The following is a 21,962-nucleotide window of genomic DNA, read 5'->3' on the forward strand; positions in this document are numbered from 1 at the left end:
CAAAATCATCAATCTTACAAAATAAAAGCTGATTTGTACCAGATTTAGCTACAGCTGCTCTCCACGTGCAGGTAAACACACTCCAGAGGTGAGCAGTGTGTGATTTAAACAACATCAACTTCACATCGTCAAAACCATGAACCAAACTTGAACATAAGAGAATGAGCGTGAGCAAAAATATCCTGCATCGTCTATAAACATCATCATCATCATCTGACATGTCCACAGCGACGATACGCCCGAGATATTTGACTTTAGTTGTCACTCAGGACAACATTAGACAGGCAAAAATCAGGATATCTCATGTGTTTATCGTCTTTGGTCTTACATTTCATGATCACACTCTTCTTTGTGTTATACTTAATCTCACGTTCCACGCCACGAGATGAACAGACGAGGAGAAGCTGCTGTGGACCAACGACGCTCAGACTGAAAACTACCAAGTCGTCTGGATACGTTAAATGATTCACGCAGGGCCGGTCCAGCCTATAAGCAGAATGAGCAGCTGCTAAGGGCCCCACAGCCACCAGAGGGCCCCCAAGAGCTCGTACATTGTATTGAAAGTAATATAATGTGTAAGGTTATACTAGAAACAGCAGCTTAAATATCCCTCTATAAAGATTACATTTGTTTTTTTATATATACAGTTGTCCCTCGCTATATCGCGGTTCATCTTTTGCCGTCTAATTTTTTCGCAGATTTTTTTGTGCGTCCTGATTGGCTGTTGGACTGTAGACCATTGTCCATCAGTCTCCTCCGTGCCGTGTCTCCTGTCCAGTACAGAATGTGTTCAGACAAATTTACATAAACGTCGGATCGCGGTGTGACTCTGAAGTGCTGTATGTTTGCAATTTGTTTTCTCCCCGACAAAACCCACAACGTCGATGAAACGTTCTGCACCGACAAAGACGCCTACGGAGGTTTGAACTTTGAGAGAGTTTAAACGAGAGAGAAATGTGAGAAAATGTTAATGCCTGTGTGAGAAAAGTGTGTAAAGTGTGTGGTGAGGGGTTTTACAGACAAAAACATAGAGAATAATTGTAAAAAATAAAGCTGATACGTCGCGGATTTCGTCTATCGCGGGTTATTTTTTAGAACGTAACCACCGTGATAAACGAGGGACCACTGTAGTAGCAAAATATCTACTTCCTACATTTGTTTTATCTCTGTGCTTACCCCCCTGAGGTGCGCTGAGGTACTTTTAAATGGCCGTTTTACACGTTAGATTAAAACATTTCAGTCTTTTCATCATAAAAATAGAAACGCAACTGGACAAGGTGATCATAATGTCGTCAAACGCGAGTCATCAACAGCTAAACCCTCATTCACCCACTACCGGGGGGACCCAGAGACACATTCTGCTCAAGGCCCCCCTGAAAGCTCGAACCGGCCCTGGATCCAACACAACATTTCCAGCCGCACAGTCAAATGTTTTGAGCTTTGTTGACAGTTGATCTAGACACAAACTGAATAAAACTGGTCACTCTAAATGGGGATAATATAATTTTCTCAACTTTACACACAATCTGAGAGTCTTTCCACAGCACAGCCTTCCGTTCTTGACTATACACAGCAGGGGCGTCAAACTCATTTTCACTGAGGGCCACATTAGCAAAATGTCCGCCATCAAGGGCCCGATGTGACTGTGCGGCAGTGTAAATGTCACTAAATGTAACCGAATGTCATGTAATATAAATGTAATAACTTTTTCACTTGTTAAATAACGGTTTCTGTGATAAACTGACATTTTTAAAAGTGCGTATCTGGTCGGGACACACCTCCTCACAGACCTTCAGCTCTGCTTCAAATACGGCCTTTTACAGCCTTTTAACTATTGGACAATTTGTTGTTTTTCTTGCAGACTACGTTTTACACCCTTAGCTCCATGTTGTCGACGTAGATTGTACTGACCCCGCCTCATAACACAAAAAAAACATACAGGTTTTTCTCCTCAAAGCACAAACTTGTCTTCACCTTCACCTTTCTTCCTTCCAATTTCCTTCCACGCCGACAATTTTCCTCTTAGTGAACATTTTGTGATGATTATTTGCAAATATTTCTCTATTACTTGCCGGGAAAATCTCATTAGTTTATCGTCGGTGCACACATTAAAGCAGCATAGACTTGTCATGCCTTTTAATTTACCTTACCGCGGCCCACATAAAATGACGTGGCGGGCTGCATTTGGCTCCCGGGCCTTGAGTTTGACACATGTGACATACAGCATTTTACATTGACACAAATAGGAACAATGACACTGTACTTTTTCCTTACACTGTACTGGAGTCTAGGGAGTAAACCATTTTGTTAAAACATCCCCCTGGTGCAGTTCACTGTCCTGACGCTTCCCTTTTAAGAGCAGTGGATGTAAATGGCCCTTTTTCAAATAATCAATACAGCGCCTTTTTCCAGTGCCCTCTGCGCCTCTGTGTCACTTCACCTCCCTCACAGCGCATATATCCCCACCTCTGTCACCTGCTCCAACCTGTCTCTTTTGTCTTTCACGCGCTCATGTCCAAAACACTCACCTTTCTTACATAATCTGACCAGAAGACCATGAATGAACCAACCCCTGGACACCTTTACGCACGACTAGGAAACACTCGTAATCAACACATTTGTGCCATTTTGGACCAACGCGGGTAATTCCAGTGTTTCTAATGCAAAATGTTGAAATAATTGTGCACTTACATCTTGGAAAATAGCGATGCCTTGGTTGTGGTTGTGGTCCAGTTGCTGCTTTCGTAAATGTTCTTGTTTGGCAGATTGGAGACACATGGTGATCATCTCGGTGCACGCCAGCATTTTTACGCACTTGGTTGAATTTCTTTTCTTGTTTTTTTTTTTCTTTTCTTGGAGCGGGTGCCTTTTCCAGAGCCGGATGGATGGAGAGATGGATGGATAGATAGATGGAGGGAGGAGGAGGAGAATGGTCCTATCACGAAAATACAGAGGCGGAGGATCTTATGGAGCTCGGCGGTGCTGCTGCCTCCTCCACCAGCGACGACAACGCGTAAACCCCGCCTCTCAAAGCTCCACGACCCCCCGGACATCCCCTGGACCTCCAACCACTGCGCCATCTGCTGGAGGCACACGTAGAAATACAGATTTATTTTTTATTTTTTAATGACATGTTTTCGTTACAATGTCTTGTAGAAAAATTATTAAGAAGCACATGAAACTGTTTTATTTATTTATTCTGCGCTTTTCTCCTTTAATGTTAATTTTAGGATGATTATTTATGTTTTGATTTGTTGTAGAATGATTTTAATGTGTTTATTATTCTGTAAATACTAAACCAGGACTAAAGCAGGACTAAAGCAGGACTAAAGCAGGACTAAAGCAGGATTAAACATGAACTAAACCAGGACTAAACCAGGACTAAACCAGGACTAAACCAGGACTAAATCAGGACTAAAGCAGGACTAAAGCAGGATTAAAGCAGGACTAAAGCAGGATTAAACATGAACTAAACCAGGACTAAACCAGGACTAAATCAGGACTAAACCAAGACTAAACATGAACTAAACCAGAACTAAACCAGGACTAAACCAGGACTAAACCAGGACTAAACCAGGACTAAACCAGGACTAAACGTGAACTAAACCAGAACTAAACCGGGACTAAACCAGGATTAAACATGAACTAAACCAGAACTAAACCGGGACTAAACCGGGACTAAAGCAGGACTAAACCAGGTCTAAACCAGAACTAAACCAGGACTAAAGCAGGACTAAACCAGGACTAAACCAGGACTAAACCAGGACTAAACCAGGACTAAACCAGGACTAAACCAGGACTAAACCAGGATTAAACATGAACTAAACCAGAACTAAACCGGGACTAAACCGGGACTAAAGCAGGACTAAACCAGGTCTAAACCAGAACTAAACCAGGACTAAACCAGGATTAAACAAGAACTAAACCAGAACTAAACCAGGACTAAAGCAGGACTAAATCAGGATTAAACGTGAACTAAACCAGGACTAAACCAGGATTAAACAAGAACTAAACCAGAACTAAACCAGGACTAAATCAGGACTAAACCAGACCTAAACCAGGACTAAACCAGGATTAAACATGAACTAAACCAGGACTAAACCAGAACTAAACCAGGACTAAATCAGGATTAAACGTGAACTAAACCAGGACTAAACCAGGACTAAATCAGGACTAAACCTGGTGAATCAGTGTTTCAGTTTTCTGCAGTTAAAACCTGGAACATTCTTCCTGAAGATGTGACACAGACCTCGACTTTGACCATGTTTAAATCCAGACTCAAACGGTTCTGTTTATCTGTGAATTTATCCTTTAATGTTAATTTTACGATGATTATTTGTGATTATTTATGTTTCGATTTGTTGCATTGTAATTTTAATGTCTTTGAATTACTTTGTGTACGAATTGTGCTGTACAAATAATCTTGCCTTCCCACATTATACTTAGATTATAAAAGCAGGATCACTGAAGGTTGAACAGAGGCATTAAGACTGAAACTGGAGACAATAACAGTTTACAGTTTCAGTGCCGTTAGCTCCTCCCTTCAGACAGATATAAGGCAGTGTCCAGCAGTGATCTGACCAGAACTGATGACCAACAGATCACAGATTTATCTTCAGCTTTTACTTAGATTTTAAAACCAACGATAAAACAAAAGGAGTTGGGACATTTCATATAAACTTTTCTTGGCACAGACGGAAGGAGTAGTTATAGAAATAGTTTAAATTAATTCCTAAAATGTTGAAAACAGCGATAAAGTCTCTCCATTTACAAATATGAATATGGTATTTGACCAGGAGGAAAGTAATAATCACAGAGTCAGTTACATTTCTATCCACATCATTCACAAAATATAAAATATGATTAACATTTAGAGGAAAATTTTGGACTTTTTTTTTGGTTAACTAGTCTCTGAAGTCACGACAGAATTTCTCGGACACAGGACAAGTAAAAAAAAAGATGCTCTACAGTTGTTTCTTCAGGGAACAAAAGACTTAAATGCATCTGTAATAAATTTGTTGTTACACACTTTCTCCAATTTAACACTGGAGTGAACAACAGTATTTTGGATGAGGTGTGTTAATGCTGCTGGAAAAGCTTTACAAATGTGATCTTCTCTGTACGTACGAGCAAAACTGAATCAATAAAACACAAGTAACCCAGTCGCACCACATTACAGTTCATTGAATCAGTTGTAAACAGAAAAACAAATACAGAGAGTAGAATAATAACAGTTCTGTGTCAAATGAGATATTGAAAACATCACGAGACAAGACAGAAAAAACTAAGATTCAGACGTGAAGGCAAAAGTGCATCAAATAATGTCGTTTATGAACTAAACGGTGACAAAATGTTGTGTTAAATATCACATCTAGACTCTATAAAGTGGAGTGGTGGAATGTAATGAAGTAAAAATAGTAAAGTACTGTACATAAGTATACATTTCTGGTATCTGTGCTTTACTTCAGTACATTTTAAACTGAGTATTTTTTACTTTTACTTCACTACGTTTCAGAGCATTTAGTCCATCTGTACGTTACTTTCGACTTTACTATACTTTTGAACTGGACAGAAAAGTACAATTAAGTATTTTTTTATTATTGTTTGAGATTTGCTGAAAAGGCTGAGTTTATTTTTAACATGTTCCAACTTTGAACAACAAAAATATCCCCCAAAAAAACCCCAAAACAGCTAGACAAAAGACTACATTTCAAGCTTTATTAGATCTCAAAATCTGTGTGAAATACTTTTACTTTTTACTGTTTCTGGACATTTTTAAACTGAGACTTTAATACTGTTACTTAAGACATTTTTTTCATGTGGTACTTTTATTTTTACTTATTTTTTTGCCTTTTTTTTTAAACTTAAGTAACAAAATTGAGTGTACTTCTTCCACTACTGGCCCTAAAGCACAAATAAAAACCTGACATCTTTGCTCTGTCAAATCACATCACATTAAACACAATATTTAGGCGTTTAGGCGTTTGCATTTCCATTGGCGCCGTCACTGTCTCTCTGCACACTGCACTGAGCAGATTATCAAGTTGAAACAGAATTCACGGCGTTATTGTTGACGCTGCCGTTTTGATTTGAGATGCAAAGGAAGCGACGTGGGTTTGGGATGCATACGAATAAGCTACTTTAAACGCACAGCCGTCGTCCACTCTTCACCCAAAAGAAACAAACGTCGATGTTCGTCGAGATATACTTTAGGCCGAAGCGGTTTGGAGACGAGGCACAAAAAGTTTTCCTGTTTTTTTACTGTCTCAAAATGCTACTGATGTGGTAGAGCACGTGTGTCAAACTCAAGGCCCGGGGACCAAAATGCAGCCCGCCATGTTGTTTTATGTGGCCCACGTGAAGGTAAATTAAAAAGGCATAACTGTCATTTTAAAATAAGTCCATGCTGCGTTAATGTGTGTATTGACCATAAACTAATGAGATTTTCCCAACAAGTGGAACTAAGAAATATTTGCAAACAATGACCCCAAAATGTTCAGGAAGAGGAAAATTGTCGGCGTGGAGGGCAGTTTCAAGAAAGGTGAAGGTGAATACAAGAAAAAAAACTGTATATTTGTTGTGTTTCGAGGTGGGGTCGGTTGTGAAGCCAAGTATGGAGCCGAGTATTCAAAAGTTAGTCAGTTTATCAGGAGATACGCAGTTACAGAAACATGTAATATTTGCAACTTCAATAAGGTCCAGGTCTGATCCAGAGTAAAAAGAACATTCTATTCTGTCAACTGGACAAACGTTTCTTCAGTTCTGGTCAGATCACTGCTGGACACTGCCTTATATCTGTCTGAAGGGAGGAGCTAACTACACTGACGCTAACACACCTGTTTGTTTACAGTTTCTATTAGTATAGTTCAATAGATGAAGCTAACAAAGAGTGAACTGTGCTGTGTAATCATTCAGGCCCTTAATGGCTGCTCTCACGTCTATTAGCATACTGGCTAGCACTATTGTTTGCTTGTTTAGAATTACGTCGGAGGATGGAGTTGTAAACAGGAGATAGATGACGTCTAAGGCCTGCATTCCTGTTCAAAGATGGATTGTCTTTCTGAGTAAAAATAGCTTCTTTAACTCTGATCTCAAACCATTTCTTTTCTTTGGTTAAGATCTGTACTTCACTGCTGACCCATAAATGTATCACCGGTCAGGCACCACTGTATCTGCAAGAACTCATCACTTTGCAGTCTTCAAACCGCACCATCAGATCTTCAGGTGGCTCCTTCAGGTCCCCCCCCACGAGGCTCCGTTCAAAGGGGAATTGAGCCTTTTTTTCAGCTGCACCACCTCCATGTCCAGCTGAGAGCCACACAGAGTCTGGAGTTTGTTAAAGCTAATCTAAAGACCGTTTTGGTATGATTTGGCTATATTTGGTATTGGTTTAAAGTTCTTGTTTTATTGTAGCACACTGAGATTCTATGGCACATGTGTCAAACTCAGGCCCGGGGGCCAAATGCGGCCCACCACGTCATTTTATGTGGCCTGCGAGAAGATAAATTAAAAGGCATGGCTGTCATTTCAAAATAAGTCTATGCTGCTTTAATGTGTGCACTGACAATAAACTAATGAGATTTTCCCAGCAAGTGGAACGGAGAAATATTTGCAAATGATCATCACAAAATGTTCACGAAGAGGAAAATTGTCGGCGTGAAAGGAAGTTGGAGGGAAGAAAGGTGAAGGTGAATACAAGTTTGCTGTGCTTTGAGGAGAAAAACCTGTATGTTTTTTGTGTTATGAGGTGCGGTCGGCACAATCTACGTCGACATTTTGACACCAAACACGGAGCTAAGTGTGCAAAAGTTAGTCTGCAAGAAAAACAACAAATTGTCCAACAATTAAAAGGCTGTAAAAGGCCGCATTTGAAGCAGAGCTGAAGGTCTGTGAGCAGGTGTGTCCCGACCAGATACGCACTTTTAAAAATGTCAGTTTATCACAGAAACCGTTATTTAACAAGTTAAAAAGTAATTACATTTATTTTACATGACATTTGTTTACATTTAGTGACATTTATCCTGCCACACAGTCCCATCGGGCCCTTGATGGCGGCCATTTTGCTGATGTGGCCCTCGGTGAAAATGAGTTTGACGCCCCTGTTCTATGGAATGAAGAGTGCATTATAAATACAATACAGCAGAGAGCGACACTGCTCTGGGTGACGTAGGTTTTCCTCTGTACAACGTAATTAAGTCAAAAGTAGAGCAGAGGCAGACTACACCCTGTCAGTGGATAAGTCCCAGAGATGAGACCTACACCACTCTGATAAATCATTTTGTCTGATTTTACACATGTAGAACATATTCCAGTATCCGCTTTAGTAGAGTTTACAGTCATTTTTATTGAAGCAGCAGGAGGCGTTTTGGTAATAATTGACAGGTGTGACATTCGTTGCGGTAAATCCGTAAGTCTTACCTAGCAACCACACTCTATTATTGTGTAATTTAGACAGGCCAGACAGCATTTTCAGTTACATAATACTGGATTTGAGAGAGTTTTCCGTGTTGTTGACAGAAGTAGAGGTACTGTACTTTGTTCAGAACTCACCACTACATTCTATTTTTGTGCTTTTCTTTTTAAACTTTTGTCTCGACTCATGTAAAACTATGATAAATATTTACCACAGGCACTATCCCAACAAACCAAGTAATCATTTGTAAAAAATAAAAAAACCCTGACAAACGCACCTTAAGATCAGGCTAGAAGAGGCTGGTTTTACGCTGGAGTTACTCTCTCTTCTCTTCTTTTGTCCAGGTCGGTCAGATAGTGGAAGACACCTGGAAAAATTGTCATATTTGCTCTGTATATCTAGAGACTTCTACTGGTGTTTGAACTGACGCTGATAACTGAATGTGAATGTGTGTTAGACCTAATGTGTAAATGCAGACGTCTGGATCCTATCGTCCCCAAGAAACTTTTGAATAAACTACTATCCGGTGCATTTTCGAGGTCTACAAAGCCACAGTGCAATAACACAAGCCTTTATATATTTTGATAGGGGTATTTTCCGTTTACAATACAGATATTCCAAAAAAACAACAACAATAAACTGATTTACATATCATTTTTTTAAAGTGACATTAAATTATGCAATTTTAAAATCCCTGAGTAATTTTAAAGTCCCACATTCGTCTTTGATTGTTTTGGTCATTGAGATTAGTGTTAGAAGCTCTTAAAGGGGCACTACGTTCATTTTGTATTTGTTTAAAGCTTTTTATACCAGGAAATCCCTAGAGAGAAATCGTCTTTTTTCGAGAGGCACCAGGACAGACACCGTAAATTATTCATTACAATTTCAGAAGTAAAATGTCTGAAAGGTTAAGAAAACTCCAGCACACCGTCTCACTCTTGTTTTACTTTTAATCGCTCAACGTTTCGGTCCCTCTGACCTTCCTCCGCGTTGTGTAAATAAAAGTGAACCAAGAGTGAGACGGTGTGCGGGAGTTTTCAGATCAAGTGCTTCTCCTCGGACGCACCTGTCGCCCAGTAATGTGTGCAAAGTCTACACAGAAAGAAGTAAAATGTCTAAAATATGCAAAAGAACCAGCTGTAGAATAACAAATCTGCACATTTCAGTTAAACTCTCTGTAGGAGATAGAAAAAGGTGCAGCTTGAAGGTGTGATAAGGGAAGCCGCTACACTCTGCTTAAGCCAGGATTTTAAAGAATTCAGTGGAGTCAGTTTCTGTAGCTGCAGTGAGTTTTAAATACTGTTCTGTGAAGTTGATGTACGTCATTTATGTAACGCTTCTAGTGAGGGTTTGGCTCCATAGAGGTGTTATTACTTTAGCAAGAATGTCATAGAGAATGGCTTTACAGTTGTCCCTCGTTATTTCGCAGTTCACCTTTCGCGTTCTCGCCGTTTCGCAGATTTTTTAGTGCAATTTTGACAGCTTTTTTACGAACGTGCATTGTGTTCTGTGTCCTGATTGGCTGTTGGACTGTAGACCATTGTCCATCAGTCTCCTCTGTGCCGTGTCTCCTGTCCAGTACAGAATGTGTTCAGACAAATTTACATAAACGTTAGATCGCAGTGTGACTCTGAAGTGCTGTACGTTTGCGATTTGTTTTCTCCCCGACAAAACCCACAATGTCGATGAAACGTTCAAAGGCGCCTACGAAGGTTTGAACTTTGAGAGTGTTTAAATGAGAGAAATGTGAGAAAATGTTTATGCGTGTGTGAGAAAAGTGTATAAAGTGTGTGGTGAGGGGTTTTACAGACAAAAAACATAGAATAATTGTAAAAAAATAAAGCTGATACTTAATAATTTTGTCTATTGCACAGCTGATCACATGCTTTTCTTTGCATTAACTTGTAACTAAATAAGCAAAAAGCTATAGCAATAACATCTCCATAGTGTCCAGATTATAACGAACCACAGAAAAGTTACATAGTGCCCCTTTAAAATGCAAATATTAACTTTCTTTCCCGTCGTTTTCACCACAGTAGACCACTCTTCCCTGGACCCTGGATCGCTCAGCTTCAAACACCAGCAGATGACTGTGCAGCGTCTCCTCTGGACCGGAGCGGATAAAGGACGGATCGTTGTTCTGCAAACACACAAATGGCATTATGGGTAATTTGAATCGCTTTAATCGCACCAATAAGTTACTACTGCTTTTAAGGACTGGGGTAGAACTAAAGCAACTGAAGAGAAATGATCCACAGTTGCGGCCTTTTCTCTCAAAAAGAAGATATTTTTTGTATTTGCTAATTAAGAGTAGAGTTAATTCTGATTTTAAAAAGCACGTTTATCGTTTTTATGTTGTTAAGTATTATGAACTTTAGCTCAGGGAAGTAGCTATGATGAAATTCTTGTATTGTAAATTTCAATTATTGTCTAAATCATCATCTGATCTGAAATGCTGGTTTAAGTAGAACATTAACTAGGTCAAGATAATGTCTGTGTAAACCCTCAGTCGTCCAGGTCTGATTCATAGCAAACAATGAAGTTAAATCTGTCAACTGGACAAATCTTGTAGGAGTGAAGACGTTTCGCTGCTCATCCAAGTCGCTTCTTCAGTTCTGGTCAGATTACTGCTGGTGGCCACTGCCTTTTAAATCTAACTCCATCTAGAACTCCATCCTCAGACCCAGAACAATGAGAACAATAGCAGGATCGTTAAGGGCTGAATAGGTTCGTCTCAGCTGAAACTGGAGACAATAGCTGTTTACAGTTTCAGTGTAGTTAGCCCCTGTATTTAAAGGAGTAATTTATTGTCTGTGTTGAATATAAAACTTTGCAGATTCCAGAGGGGATTTTTTCCCCCCTAACAGACGATACTGAAGGTGCCACATCAGGCTTTGTCAATACCACAGTACACTATAATATCGTCAAACTGTAAGCAATAGGTGCGTTAGTTTCAGTGTAGTTAGCTCCTCCCTTCAGACAGATACAAGCGAGTGTCCAGCAGTGATCTGACCAGAACTGAAGAAGTGTCTTGGACGAGCAGCGAAACATCTCCACTACTTCAACTTTTTGCCCAGTTGACAGATTTGTCTTTTTCTCTTACTATGACTGGCCTAACTTTAAGATGCTGTGTTACAAACCAGCAAAACATCAATTAAGTAATCAATATTACTCACAGCTACAGCAGAGATGAATGCGTTCATGAGGTGGTAGTCCGCTCCTCCGTGTCCGTTCATCCCAAAGTGCTTCGGAGCGTCGTTGTGTGGGTTGTGTTTTGTTGATTTCTGGGTCAGGAAGTCAAACACTCACACTCCATTAGCGTCATAAGAGAGTTCTCCCTTTGACACAGACACACATTACAAGAGTTAAACTAAAGGGATTTGGTGATGAAATTAGACTTAATGGAAAATTAAGCTGAACCTTGGTGCCGTAGATGGTCGTCTGTCTTTGGCAAAGCTTCTCTGTAAAAGCCACCATGGAAAAAGCTGCTGTCACTCCGCCTTCAAACTCCATGTTCACAACCTGGAAATAAAAAAAACAAAACAAGGCAACATAATTTACTTCCTGTCAGATCAGTCTTTAACGCAGTTTAAGACTAGACTGAAAACCCACTTCTTCTCCCTGGCATTTAACACTAGCTACACAGGAAATCTAGATGTTTTTTTGTTCTTTTCCTATGTATCGTGTTATTGTGTTTTTATGTGAACCACTTTGGTCAGCAGAAGTTGTTTTAAATGTGCTATAGAAATAAACTTGAGCATAAACTCTAAACATTCAGTTCAGTTTAGTTCAATTCAACTCTCATGTCTTGGGTCTAATGCAACCCACTTTCTGAAGGTTCTTTATGGCGACAAAGAAGATGATGACAATGCCACTAGTTTTGTCTCATGTGGACAGGCCATAGACTGTTTATATAAATGGACGTAGCTAACCTGCTAGCCGCCATGTTCCAAATAGAAAGTGATCATGTGCGCGCTTCCGGCTCCAATTTACTTTTTTGCACTTTTGGTCTTAAAAAGTTCGTATTAACCCACTCGACGTCATAATCCTGATGTTTTTATTTCGCTATTTTGTCAGTAAATCAAGAAACGATCATTAATAACAGACAAATTAGGTGCCTTCTTTCCCAGAGGTCGCTCCTGCTAACGTTAGCAACGGGTTTGATTGACAGTGTTGCTAAGCGCCTGGTCTTTACTAAACCAGAGTTACCTTCAACAGCCTTGCTCTGGATTGGCTCTGTGGTTGCTATGACACTCGGCTACAAATTTGCCTCACAAACGGCTAGCCTCGATTAGCTTCATTTGACTGGAGCCGAACGCTACGGGCGACGTCACACTCACTTAGTCCACTTCTTTATCCAGTCTATGGGATAAGCCCAGTAATTATAGAGATATTACCAAAAAACAGGACAAAAAAAAATCAGCAAATCAAATAAATTTTCTAGAAAAGTAGCCCTAAATTATTCATAATGATGTAATAACAGAATAATACCTGGTTACTGCACACATCGTTGTCACATTCGTAAACACAGCGCCCGTACGGTCCGCTCCTCAGAGCCTCTGTCACAGACTCGATGTCGGGATACGAGTTTGGGCAAATAACTGACACAGGCCAGCCAGTGTGACCCTACACACAAAACACACAGTGATTTATGTTATTAGGGATGCACGGACAGTCATGAGTGTTGAGTTCAGTTATGTTGAAGATTTAGGATACTTTTTGGAGGATAATTCTGCTTTAATGTTTGGTCTTAATTTATCGTTTATCGTCTATATTTACTTCCGCAATATTTCAAAATGTTCAATATGTGTTATCATGAAAAGCCTATGCACTGATCCAGCTTTTTTCCCTAATACTGGTGTCAATAGTTTGTCTTTAAGTTTCCGCTGATCCCTAATATCAACTGATGCCAGGCCAGAGACTGAAAATATCCTTTAAAACACAAACCAAATGTGTTTTGTAACTTTTGTCATTTAAAGTAACTACAGAACAGCTTAAAAAAAATACAAGTTCAATGTTTGGGATGAACATAAGCCAGTAAATCGTCTTATTAAACAAATTTGCAGAACAAAATGGGAAATGGGCTGAAACAATCCATCAAAAATGTCAATATCTGCGCCGATATCTGGTGCCAGTATCGTATCGGTGCATCTCTACGTGTAATTAAGTAAATATTTAATGAGGAAGACAGTCAGGAGTCACCTCTAATCTCTCTCTCTCTCTCTAAAACCTTCAAATCAGGCCAGAAATCTAGAGGTAATAATGAACTCAGACTTCAACTTTAACAGCCACATCTGCAGCTTTTTACCATCTACAAAACACTGGTTTAAAACATCAATCATTCATAGTGTGCATTCAGAGTGAGCCATTGTTGCACTAAACCACTCACATCTCAACTGATTCAGGTGCCCTTTATCTCCTCTTTCCTCTTTCTTCCTGCACTAAAAAGCCAATAGTCTCTCTCTTTTTTGTATCTGTTGGCCAGAGTCGAAGTGGTTAAACATATATGGTTAACCATCCATTTCTTCTGACTCGTTTGTCTTTCCTGGTTGCATTGTAAAGGGTTTAGGGAAAAAGTTAATATAAAGTTGATTATATAAAATGTACTGAACCTGTTTTACTCTGTCCAGATAGATTTTAGATGCAGAATATGGACAGTCTCGCTCTATGGGACAGTCAAGGCAGCGGTCTCCGGCACCTGCTGGCTGAGAAAAGGAGGTCACATTTTAGGGGCTTAGTTTTACCAGGAATAAAATATGTAATGTTTGAAATATCATCATTATAGCAGCTAAGAATACAAGAAAAGGGGGAATAGAAAAGCAGAACCAAATGAAAGTCAAAATGATGTAGTCGTGCACTGCTGTATTGAATTGTACTGGTGGATTGCTCATGTGGAGCTCTAAATGAGACATACCACACATTTAAACTTGGAGTGAATGTAGTGAAATGGCTCACCTTGTCTGCCTTCTTGAAATGACTAACAGCTCCAAATGACGACACCTTGACACACCTGGGGGAGCAAACACCAGAGTTAATATTTCATCTGTGACTATGGCTCTGTTTCACAAAGAGGTTCAGTAAACCTGAGGTTTAAGACTTAGCTCAGGGTTAATCTCCCCTGAGACAAACCACTCCAGAGTTTTCTGTTTCATGGAGCAGGTTTGGAGCAGAGTTAGAAAACTCAGAGAGTAAAGTCAAAGTTTTGCTGAGGACACAAGAGCAATCACCATGGCAACAGTAAACCAGAGGAGGCTTTAATCTTAGAGGAACTGGAGGTCATGTGACTATGGAACATGCTTTGGACAGTTTAAACGTGTACCTTCACATTTCTTTCATATTTATCAATTTATACTACTTTAGTATGAAGACATAAAAAACATAAAAGTTTAAAATGACAATTTTAATATTTGATTTCAAATTTTAAATTAAATTTGCTAATACAATTTCTAACTAATTTAAGATGTTGAGAGCTATGCAGCTCACTGAGTTTTTAAAGGTATCCGACATTAATTATTTCAAAAGTGCACATGAATTAAACTGAATAATGTGTGATCCATGAATCTAATGATCTGCACTTCCCAACAGTTTAGTGCAGAAGAGGATGAAAGATCAGGCTTTAGAGATTAGTCAAATTATTAAACTCTCATCAAACCTTATTAAGTGCATCTGGTTCATCTGTCACTGACCAATCAGAGCTCTCCTTCAGGAGCAGAGACTGACCAATCAGAGCTCTCCTTCAGGAGCAGAGACTGACCAATCAAAGCTCTCCTTCAGGAGCAGCGACTGACCAATCAGAGCTCTCCTTCAAGAGCAGAGACTGACCAATCAGATCTCTCCTTCAAGAGCAGAGACTGACCAATCAGAGCTCTCCTTCAGGATCAGCCTCTGGTCAAACTCAGTGTTAGAGGAATAAAACCTGCTCTGGACCAGGTTAAGTTCAGGGCGAGTTACGATGGCGACTGACTCGGGTTTAGGTTCACTCTCTCTGTGAAACTGAAAACTCTGGCTGTATCTGAACATTTCCAGGATTTCAGTTTTTTGTTTATAGGCGCCATTTTGAGCACTCTTCACCCTTCAAAAGACGTTATATTCTGATTTGATTTTTTTGTTACATTTCTATCGCCCTGAAAGTCACGGTTAGCAAACATTTTCTCTAAAAAAGAAAGATCAGGGACATTTTAGGCATATATCACATTATTGTGCCATGTTTTGACATATTATTAGATTATATATACAGTATGTTTTATTCATTAACATCACCGTCTTTAGTCACTCAGCTGCTCTTTTGTGTCTGTTTGTTGCTTCACTGAGTCAAACGTCTGGGTTACTTTTGAACGTCTTTGTGTTACCTCCGTGTCCCGGCCCAGTGATGTATGAGGTCGATGTCGTGACACGATTTGGCCATAAGTGCGAATGAGCTTTCAGCCTCATTTCTCCAGTTTCCACGAACAAACGAATGTGCAAAGTGATAAAAGCCAACCTACAACAAAATATCTGGGTTAAATCTGTGTTTATGACAACAAGTCTAACGTATGCTACAGTCTCGCTCCTAAAGTTCTCCAATGTTAAAAGGACCCATATTCGCTCAAACTGAAACACTCTGTTCCACCTTGTGATGTCATCGTGTGGTGATACAGGAAGTGCTCCACTGTGTTTTTAAACTCCGCACACCTTCACTAGAATCATTTGGATGATTTCAGCCTCTGGAAATGCCAATCTCTGTTGAACTAAAGGTAAAAAGTAGCTGGTAACTTGAAAACTACCACTTCATGACATCACAAGGTGGAACAGAGCATTTTGAGCTTTGGAGATGTTACAGACTAATGATAAAACCCATGGGTCAATCCTAACCCTAACCCTAATTCTTTTGATTTTTATTTATTATTACTTTTGTCAGATTCAAGTTATGGTTCTGTGACTATTGTGAGTTTTTCTTTCATTAACCGAAGGATACCAACAATTTTATCCACGTGTGTACATGGGTAAATATCTGTACTTGTATTTGCATATCAGAGTAGGTCAACGGATACTTGTACATTATTAAATTAAATTAAACTTGTTTACCGGTTCCAGGTGCTGAATATGGACCACATCCCCAATGGCTCCTTCCTCAATGAGCTCCTAAAGAAATATGACAGTATAAGTATTTAGTTACTTATATAAAATACCAGCCTTCATGTTTAAAAGGTTCACATGCAACTTTTCTGGTGGAGTCTGTAAGCTGCTTGTTTCCGTTTGCTTAAAATGTCCCACAGTATGGCTTTTAACTCTTGATGTGGATGAGCGGTTAAACGTCGTCACTCAACTCTTTCAACTGGATTTTCCAACTTTTGCTATGGATCATACCTGGACGACTGAGCGATTACACAGATTTAAGTCTTATATTTCCATGGAGACAAGCAGGTAGCACTTTAAGGCCAAGAAACTGGTCAGATCTATGGAGAGGCGACCCTGCTCATGGTAAGAATGCGTGTTTTTTCAAGGTATTTCAGCAATTTAAAAACACCTGCAGTTGAGTAAATGCAAGGTAAATATGGAGACAAACCATTGACTGTATGCATAAACGGACAAAGCTAACGTGCTAGCCGCCGTGTTCCAAATAGGAAGTTAGCATGGGCGCGCTTACGGCTCCATCGACTCTTGGCTAAAATGGACTTTCTATTGAAAACCCGTCACCCCTCTCTCTGTAACTGCAGCCGTCGGACTCCTCATTCTGACCTTAAATGTTGGTTTTAACCCGCTCTACATGATACGGGTGTTTTTATTTCACTATTTTGTCTGTAAATCAAGATATGAACATTAAAAACAGACAAATCAGGCACCTTCTTTCCCCGGGGTCGCTCCACGTTTGATTGACAGCGTTACCAAGCGAACATCCCCTGCCAAATCACTAGTACGGATGGAAAGGGGAGTTAACGTCAACAGCCTCAGTCCAGATTGGCTCTTTGGTTGCTATGATACTCGCGGTTGGATTTCCAAACATGAAACACGGCTCTAAATTCGCCGCTATAACTGCTTTAGCCTCGATGAGCTTCATTTGACTGGAGCTGGACACTGTGGGTGACGTCACGCTCACTTAATCCACTTCTTTGTACAGACTATGAGGCAAACGGACAGAAAAGTTACATAGCGTGCCTTTAAACAGACAGTGTAATGGATGAAACCTTGATCTTGTGGATGCTGGGGTCATAGCGCAGAACGTGGCCCACAGACAGCATCACTCCGCTCTTAGTGACAGCCTCCACGATCGCTGTGCAGTCTTCAGGAGTCGTCTAAAGGTTTGGTTTAGTTTAAAAAGCAGCATCACATTGAATCTTTCTTCAAATAAAAGGGCCTATATTACGCAAAATTGACTCTCGTGAGCTTTAAACCATGTTAGAATGTTGTTATCTCATCAAAAAAGACATTATTATGAGTTTTTTCTACATCTGTACATCTACATGTTGTTTCCTCATCACAAACAGACCTGGAGTTGTGCTTTTTTATTTTCATTAACACATGTTTAACGCACAAACAAACCTGCATATTTAGGCTGAGTTTTTATTCTCTCAAACTGAAAACGCTCTGTTCCACCTTGTGACGTCATGAAGTGGTAGTTTTCATATTAACAGCTCCTCCTTTTACCTTCAGTTCAGTAGAGTTTTGGCAATTCCGGAGCTGAAATCGTCCAAATGATTCTAGTGAAGGTGTGTGGAGTTTAAAAACACAGCGGAGCACTTCCTGTATCACCACACGATGACATCACAAGGTGGAACAGAGCGTTTTCAGTGTGAGAGAAGAAAAACTCAGCCTAAATATGCAGGTTTGTTTGTGCGTATGAAACAAAAAAGCACAACTCCAGGTCTGTTTGTGATGAGGAAACAACATTATAACAGAAAACAATCTAATACGGGCCCTTTAAAGAAAATAAAACTCACAGCCATTGGTTTTTCCAGTAGAATATGGTAACCCTTCTTTGCAAAGGCCACTGCAGGATCCTAAAAGAAGTGCAGTACAAGTAGTAAACACAAGGCCTGTCACGATAATTACTGTATCAACTTATCGTTCAATATATATTAGATCAGAGTCTCCAACCTGTCGCTCTCCAGTTGATTTCTAAACTATACGTAGTGTGCGGAATAACTAAAACTGTATCATTTTGACGCCTGACTTTCTGCACAAATAAATAGATAATGGTTTATACTTTATAGGCATCTAACTGTATCCCATCTAAGGCTTGCCGTGGCTCTTATATATTGTCAGTTTCTTGCAAACTTTAAAATGAGTCGCTCTCGGACAATTCTGTTTTGTAAAACGTAGCTTACGATAGGAAAAAAGTTGGAGACCCCTGTGTTTTGATGGAACAATCATTTTTTAAGGGTCAATATTAAATCGTGGGGACTTTATCTTTGTACTAGTCAGGAACTTTTTGTTATTTTCCTGTTCTACGATTAGATTTGAGCTGTGGAGGGTTGAATTAATAACTTGTGTGACTCAGTATAGATGCAAACTAACTACCAAAGTGTTTTATTCTGCTGTTTATTTATTGCCGTTGTGCTTTTTAACGATATTGTACATTTAAATTAGTTTTTTGGGGATAATTCTACTTTGGGGTGATTGTGTCAGTGGCATAAATTAGTTTCAGTATCGTCTATATTTTCTTCAGGTATATATTGCACTTCAAACTTGATTATCGTGACAGACCTACACTAAATTCATGGTGGTTTACTGTCTGTTTTGAATGACATTACCTTGTGAAGTCGGTCAGGAGTGCAAATCAAAGCAGCATCTGCAAACTTCTCCCTTGCAGCCATACTTTCCCAATCTATTTCAAAGACACGGGCATATGTAAAACTCTAAAATCTCGGTTTATTAGATGCGTATTTGTTTATTGAAACCCACCTTCAAACACATTTTCGCTTTTAATGTTGTGTTTTTGTTGAAGTTTTGTGCGGGCAAACTTTCTTGGGTCTGCTACCCCCACAACCTAAGACAAAAAATAAATAAATCAAATATCATTGTGTGATTATTCAATTTTGAAGTTTAAATATGACCATAATATTACAAATGTTTTAATTTCAGTGGTGTTTTATTGGACAGACAAACCTTTGTGCGATCAGGGTGAATAGTAGCAAAGTTGGAGTAGTTGTCACCTCGGGAACCAGCCCCCACCACAATAACACTGACCTGGGTCATGCTGGAGCCCTGTGAACTTGGAAAAATCATTGAAAGTTAATTATTTCTTCTTGTTGATTATTGAGATTTCTGGCCCCAAAAATAGGAGCAAAGGCTTATGCAAAGTTACATTATTGTTTAATCAAATACAAGGTGTGTACAATGATAATCAGGCTATAATGAGTGTTAATCAGTGGAGGAACGTAACGAAGTAAAAATAGTAAAGTACCGTATTAAGTAAACATTTTAGGTATCTGTACTTTATTTAAGTACATTTTAAAGTAGGTACTTTTTTGCTTTTATTTCACTACATTTGAGAGCAGTATCTGTACTTTCTACTTCACCACATTTTTGAAAAGTAAAAGTTTTTTGTTTTTTTTTTGTGTTAGACCTGCTGTAAACGCAAAAGGTTTATTTTTTTTACATATTCGAAGTTTCAATTCATTCAATTCATTTTATTTTTGTAACGCCCAAAATCACAACAACAGTTGTCTCGAAGGGCGTTCATGTTTTGGTTGATGGGGGAAACCGGAGTACCCGGAGGAAACCCATCCAGACACGGGGAGAAACATGAAAAACTCCACACAGAAAGGCCTGGGCGACCCGGGGATCGAACCAAACCTTCTTGCTGTGAGTTTGAGCAAATAAAAATATGCAAATAAAAACAGCTGGAAAAAAACTACCAATTCAATTGTTTCTGCTGAACAAAATTCAGCACAAATCGTTATTAAAATCATCATAAAAATAGATCACAGAATCTGTGTGAAATACTTTTACTTTTTACTCTTTAAGTACATTTTTAAAAAAGTATTTTAATGCTTTTACTTAAGTAGATTTTTTCATGTCATACTTTTACTTTCACTTAAGTATATTTTTGCTCCAGTATCTGTACTTTTACTTAACAAAATTGAGCACTTCTTCTACCACTGGTATAAATAAACATATTGTGTGTCTTAAGAACTATTAATTGACACAGAAAACATAGTTGCCCAGCCACAAAAAAAAAAAAAAAAAAAGTCGCCACCAAAAAAAAAAAAAAAGGTCACACACTCTAATATTTAATTTTCCACCTTTAGCTTTGATTACGTCACACATTCGCTGTGGCATTGTTTCGATTTCGCTTCTGCAACGTCACAAGATTTATTTCCATCCAGTGTTGCATTAATTTTCCACTCAGATGTTGCATTGATGATGGTCGAGTCTGACGCTGCTCAAAGCTTCTCCAGCTCATCCCAAAGATTCTCAATGGGGTTAAGGTCTGGACTCTGTGGTGGACGATCCATGTGTGAAAATGATGTCTCACGCTCCTGATCCACTCTGTCACAATTTGAGCCTGATGAATCGTGGCATTGTCATCTTGGAATATGCCCGTGTCATCAGGGAAGAAAAAATCCGCTGATGGAATAACCTGGTCATTCAGTATATTCAGGTGTCAGCTGACCTCATTCTGCTGAACCTGGACCGGACCAACTGCAGCAACACCAACATATTTGCTTAGTTAAATCCAGGTGGAGACTTTTCTTTTTTTGGCCAGGCATTGTATTTTTGCTCCAGTATCTGTACTTTTATTTAGGTAACAAAACTGAGCATTTCTTCCACCACAGGTATAAATAAACATTTTGTGTGTCTTAAGAACTATTAATTGACACAGAAAACATAGCTGTATTGTTATATATTTTGCTCAGTATGAATAGTTCACACATCAGTAAGAAATGCCCTGGATAGGCCTAGAGACAGGCTGTAAGTCACCCAAATTATACAGAGGAAAATCTTGATAAGACCGGCTAAGATTATAGAATGTATTGTTCAAGGTAAACACACCTTTGAGCTTGTTTGACAAATGCAGACAACACAACTATATATATAAGTAAACAGAACCTATTCAACACTAGAACTTAACAATATGCAGCTCTTTCTAAAAAGTGCAGTATTGACAGTCCTTTATGACTTTTTACCCACAAGCCCGAGGTGGTTCATGGGTAGAAAATACAATGTAAAACAGTATTGATTCCTGTAAAACTGTTGTATTGGTGTATAAATACCTGTTTTGTCCCATATATCAGGCCAATCCTCGTGTTAGTCTTCTGAGCTGGTCGCTTTGCTCCCGAGTGGCCATAAAGTGATGAAATATAAAGTAAAACAACAGTCTCTTCTTCCACAACACAACAAGACACAGCCACTTCCTCTGGACTGTAGGGATCTGGAGATAGACACTGCCTCCCTGTGGCAGAGAGCGGCAAGTGCATGGATATAGGAATATTAAATCTACGGGTTGTTCCATTTTTATATTACTGTCACGCGTTCTTTTTTAATGTCTAAATATTGTGTATCCGCATATTTGGCTTTTTAAAATTTATTTCTTCATTTTTTAAATTTATTTATTTTTGACGTTTTG

At 39.2% G+C, this 21,962-nt stretch overlaps 2 protein-coding genes across 2 annotated transcripts in view; both read right to left on the reverse strand.

Moving 5' to 3' along the window:
- Window positions 1–3,056, reverse strand: part of LOC117373504 (N-terminal EF-hand calcium-binding protein 1-like) — a 78,091-nt gene extending 75,035 nt beyond the window's left edge. The window contains exon 1 of the mRNA XM_033969550.2: window positions 2,692–3,056. Coding sequence (XP_033825441.1) covers window positions 2,692–2,805 — 114 coding nt within the window. The 5' untranslated portion in view covers window positions 2,806–3,056. The remainder of the gene's footprint in view (window positions 1–2,691) is intronic.
- A 7,027-nt stretch (window positions 3,057–10,083) lies between these two features.
- Window positions 10,084–21,749, reverse strand: zgc:154075 (uncharacterized protein LOC556929 homolog). The gene is given in 14 exon segments (XM_033970248.2): window positions 10,084–10,553; window positions 11,590–11,751; window positions 11,834–11,935; window positions 12,905–13,039; window positions 14,026–14,118; window positions 14,369–14,423; window positions 15,763–15,893; window positions 16,478–16,534; window positions 17,578–17,685; window positions 18,331–18,390; window positions 19,144–19,217; window positions 19,295–19,379; window positions 19,499–19,604; window positions 21,610–21,749. Coding segments are annotated over 14 exon segments (1,317 nt in total). The 5' UTR covers window positions 21,624–21,749; the 3' UTR covers window positions 10,084–10,418.
- Window positions 21,750–21,962: the final 213 nt, after the last annotated feature.

This window comes from Periophthalmus magnuspinnatus, chromosome 7, assembly GCF_009829125.3.
Source record: "Periophthalmus magnuspinnatus isolate fPerMag1 chromosome 7, fPerMag1.2.pri, whole genome shotgun sequence".
In the NCBI taxonomy this organism is placed as follows: domain Eukaryota; kingdom Metazoa; phylum Chordata; class Actinopteri; order Gobiiformes; family Gobiidae; genus Periophthalmus; species Periophthalmus magnuspinnatus.